This window comes from Cebus imitator, unplaced genomic scaffold (assembly GCF_001604975.1).
Source record: "Cebus imitator isolate Cc_AM_T3 unplaced genomic scaffold, Cebus_imitator-1.0 Scaffold43, whole genome shotgun sequence".
Lineage (NCBI taxonomy): Eukaryota > Metazoa > Chordata > Mammalia > Primates > Cebidae > Cebus > Cebus imitator.
In genome coordinates this window covers 7,819,463-7,822,965 of record NW_016107358.1, presented here as the reverse complement: position 1 = coordinate 7,822,965, position 3,503 = coordinate 7,819,463, and the positions used below count along the sequence as shown (strand labels likewise).

The 3,503-nt window shown below is 37.5% G+C and overlaps 1 protein-coding gene across 2 annotated transcripts in view; it reads left to right on the top strand.

Annotated features, from left to right (window-relative positions):
• The window catches only part of RIOK1 (RIO kinase 1), a 26,629-nt gene that overhangs the window by 18,228 nt on the left and 4,898 nt on the right, over positions 1-3,503 (top strand). For both annotated transcript variants that reach the window (XM_017526749.2, XM_037737864.1), the window contains exons 13-15: positions 873-938; positions 1,823-1,942; positions 2,921-2,974. In XM_017526749.2, the coding sequence (XP_017382238.1) occupies positions 873-938; positions 1,823-1,942; positions 2,921-2,974 (240 nt within the window). The remainder of the gene's footprint in view (positions 1-872; positions 939-1,822; positions 1,943-2,920; positions 2,975-3,503) is intronic.

Genomic DNA, 3,503 nt, shown 5'->3' with positions numbered 1-3,503 from the left:
AGTTTTGCTCTTGTCGGCTAGGCTGGAGTGCAGTGTATAATTTCGACTCACTGCAACCTTCGGGTTAAAGTAATTCTCCTGCCTCAGCCTCCCCAGGAGCTGAGATTACAGGCACCTACGACCATGCCTGACTGATTTTTTGTATTTTTAGCAGAGATGGGGTTTCACCATGCTGCCCAGGCTGGTCATGAACTCCTGACCTCAGGTGATCCGCCTGCCTCAGCCTCCCAAAGTGCTGGGATTACAGGCATGAGCCACTATGCCCAGGTCAGCCTGATTTTTATGTCTAAACTTAAATAAAAAAATTCTGCCCCCACTTTTTTTTTTCTTTTTATGTGGAGAAGAGAACAGACATTCAATTTTATAAGCCAAAAGAAACCTTTGGAATCTTTATCACCTTTGTTTCAGTCATTATTTGCTCAGATAGCTGTTTTTGGTGGTTCACACTGCAGCAGCAATAGAGCCATGTCACTCAAGATTTACAGCCAGCCAGCCTTCTTTGCAGTTGCCTTCACTGACTGCTTAGGATTTAAGGATTGATTCTTTCTTTAGGTCTCTGTATTCCTCAGTAAATGCTTTTGCTAATTATTTGAATTTAGTAAAAGTAGCCTAACTTTTGAAAAAGGGAGGCTAGGAATCCTCTTAGGCTAGAAGAGTTTGGTTTATTCTGTTACTTTTGGGTTGATGGCAGCCTTTTTGGTGCGGTCTGTGCTAGAAAGCTAACCTGTACCATTAGAGCACACTAAGTGCTTTCAGAAGTGTGAGGAGGTGATACTTAACAAAGACTGGAACAAGTTTATACCAAAACCATGGCAGGATGTGTCTTCTGCAGTTTGAATGTAAAAGAAAGTCATTTGTGTTTTCTCTCCAAGGCCATGGAAATAGCATCTCAAAGGACCAAGGAAGAAAGGTCTAGCCAAGATCATGTGGATGAAGAGGTAGGATTTGTTATCATTTTATAGCCTTTGGAAACACTTGTGTTTTGACGTCTTTTTTTTTTTTAAATATTGCTAGAGCATAAACTTGATTTAAATAGATAAGCAGTTTTTTCAAATGATGGTAATATTTCCTTGAGATGTATGATGGTAAATGATTTAAGTGAGCCAAGTTGGATAGTTTACATTTCACTGTATTGGTCCACTCAGCAACTTGTTAGACCGTTGTCCTAGATGGAGAAAATTTTTAAAGAGCCTGTTAGGATATAGGAGTCAAGAAGGAAAAGCCTGTTTTTAATTTGCAAATGTGAGTTTTTAAATGACTTACATATTGATTCTAGAAATGTTGTAGATTTTAAATATTATGCTTTGATAAAAATGAGTCAGGGTGTCTTTTGTGAAGGAGCCATAGTAGGCTTTGTAAAAAAAATTCTCACAGCTCTCAGTGGTTGACTGAGAGGTGCCCTGTGTTTATTGGCAGCTTTCCACCTTTTTCACTGTAGCAGCTGGGTACGTTTTGTAAGGCATAGCCAGGCAGCGCTTGCCAACTGTAATTCTACCCCTTTTCCTCCTGCTCAGAAAAGGTTTTTGAAACACAAATGAAGGAGAAGTGTTATTCTAAGGATAGCCTTGAATCAGCTCTAATGTTTTTTCCCCCTTCCTTAAAATAAGTCATATGCAAAATTTAGTGTTCTATCATTAGTAGCATTACTTTTGGGACACCACAGCACAGATGGGACACCAGTGTGTGCAGACAGCATGGCCCAGCATCAGTGTTGGGGATGAATGAATATATAGAGTCCCCTGTAACCTGATGGATGAGTATGCTGTGTGAATGTGAGAAGTATGTGCATAACAGTTTTGATTTTGCTTTTCCTCTCTGTTAGGTGTTTAAGCGAGCATATATTCCTAGAACCTTGAATGAAGTAAAAAATTATGAGAGGGATATGGACGTAATTATGAAATTGAAGGAGGAGGACATGGCCATGAATGCCCAACAAGACAATGTAAGTAGCGTGGTTTGTATGTAGCAAGCAGCTCTTCAAAAGTAGCAGGGGACTGTCCCAAACCTATTTGGGCCTTTTAAGTTCCCCTAATCTTGAATATTGGCTTCTGAACTAGTGAGATGACTAGCTCCATCTGTGTTAACTTGCATGCACATTGAATGTAAAGGGAATTCATTGGAATTTATGAGAGGAGGTAACACATTTGAATGAGTCCAACAAGCTGTAATTATAGAAACAAGATGATTCAGATAGAAGTCTAGGCTATTAATGGTTATTATATTAGGTTCATTACATATATTCCTTTAATGTATATCATTCAGGAAAAATTTCTTTTTGGTAATGGGCCAGATAGTAAATATTTTAGGCTTTGCAAGCCAAGAAACAAAATTGAGGTGATTACATAGGTCCTTATGTAACAAAAGAAAAAACCCTCAATTTTTATTTGTGAAATTAGAAATACTTTAATAATAACTGAATACAGTTTTGTGTAATACAGGTATACCAGAGAAGAATGGAATTATTTGATGGGGGGCAGATAATATTTGCTTAGTTGGGTCTCAAAGTTTGTGTTTGCTATCTTCAGATTGGTTGCAAACGTTTATCTGTAAAAACTACCAGGTAGGCCGGGTGCAGTGGCTCACGCCTGTAATCCCAATACTTTGAGAGGCCGAGGTGGGTGGGTCACTTGAGGTCAGGAGTTTGAGAGCCACCTGGCCAACATGGTGAAACCCCATCTCTACTAAAAATACAAAAATTAGCCAAGTACCAGGGGGCTGGTTGGATTTGGCCAGTACATCTGGTAGATGGAAATAGTGTCCATATGATAAACTCCCTGTGATCCAGTGAGATTAATTTTAGATGCCTTTTTATAATCATAGGAGATATTAGTTAGCCCATGTTGTTCTTAATAGTGCAATATGCGTATTTCACTGTCTAGTTTTATGTTGATCGTTATTGTTTTTTCCTTTTGGTTACAAGATTCTATACCAAACTGTCACAGGATTGAAGAAAGATTTGTCAGGAGTTCAGAAGGTATGAAGAACATGCGTTATTGTTTATGTGAAAATACTTTTAAAGGATATAAAGCTCTAGTTGTATTATTTATTTTGTATTTAATATCATTAGAACTATATTAATGCTATTTTATGTTGTTCAAATTTTATAATTGCTTTCAAAGTCCATGGGCATCTTCCGAAATGCCCTTTTTGTGTTCTTTCTAAACACAAATTGATTTATTTTTCATTCTTTCTCTGAATTGTTCTGTTATTGCAGGTGAGGTATTTATCTTTTTGTACCCTAGTCATCATTTGTGGGGTTATTAATGATAGCCATTGTGCTTCTTGATGGTTTTTACAACCAGCTTAGGAAAACAGTATAGAATGTGGTTTTCCTACCAGGATATTACTTGTTAAAAAACAGTCTCAGGAGTTCAGTAGTCCTGCTGTGCTGGATTCCTGTAACGTTGTTTTTTCTTAAAACAATCTTGTTTTGTTTTACATTTTAGAAGGGTAGGGATTTAGTAATTCTAACTTAGGCAGTCATAAAAGCAATCTTTATCTTT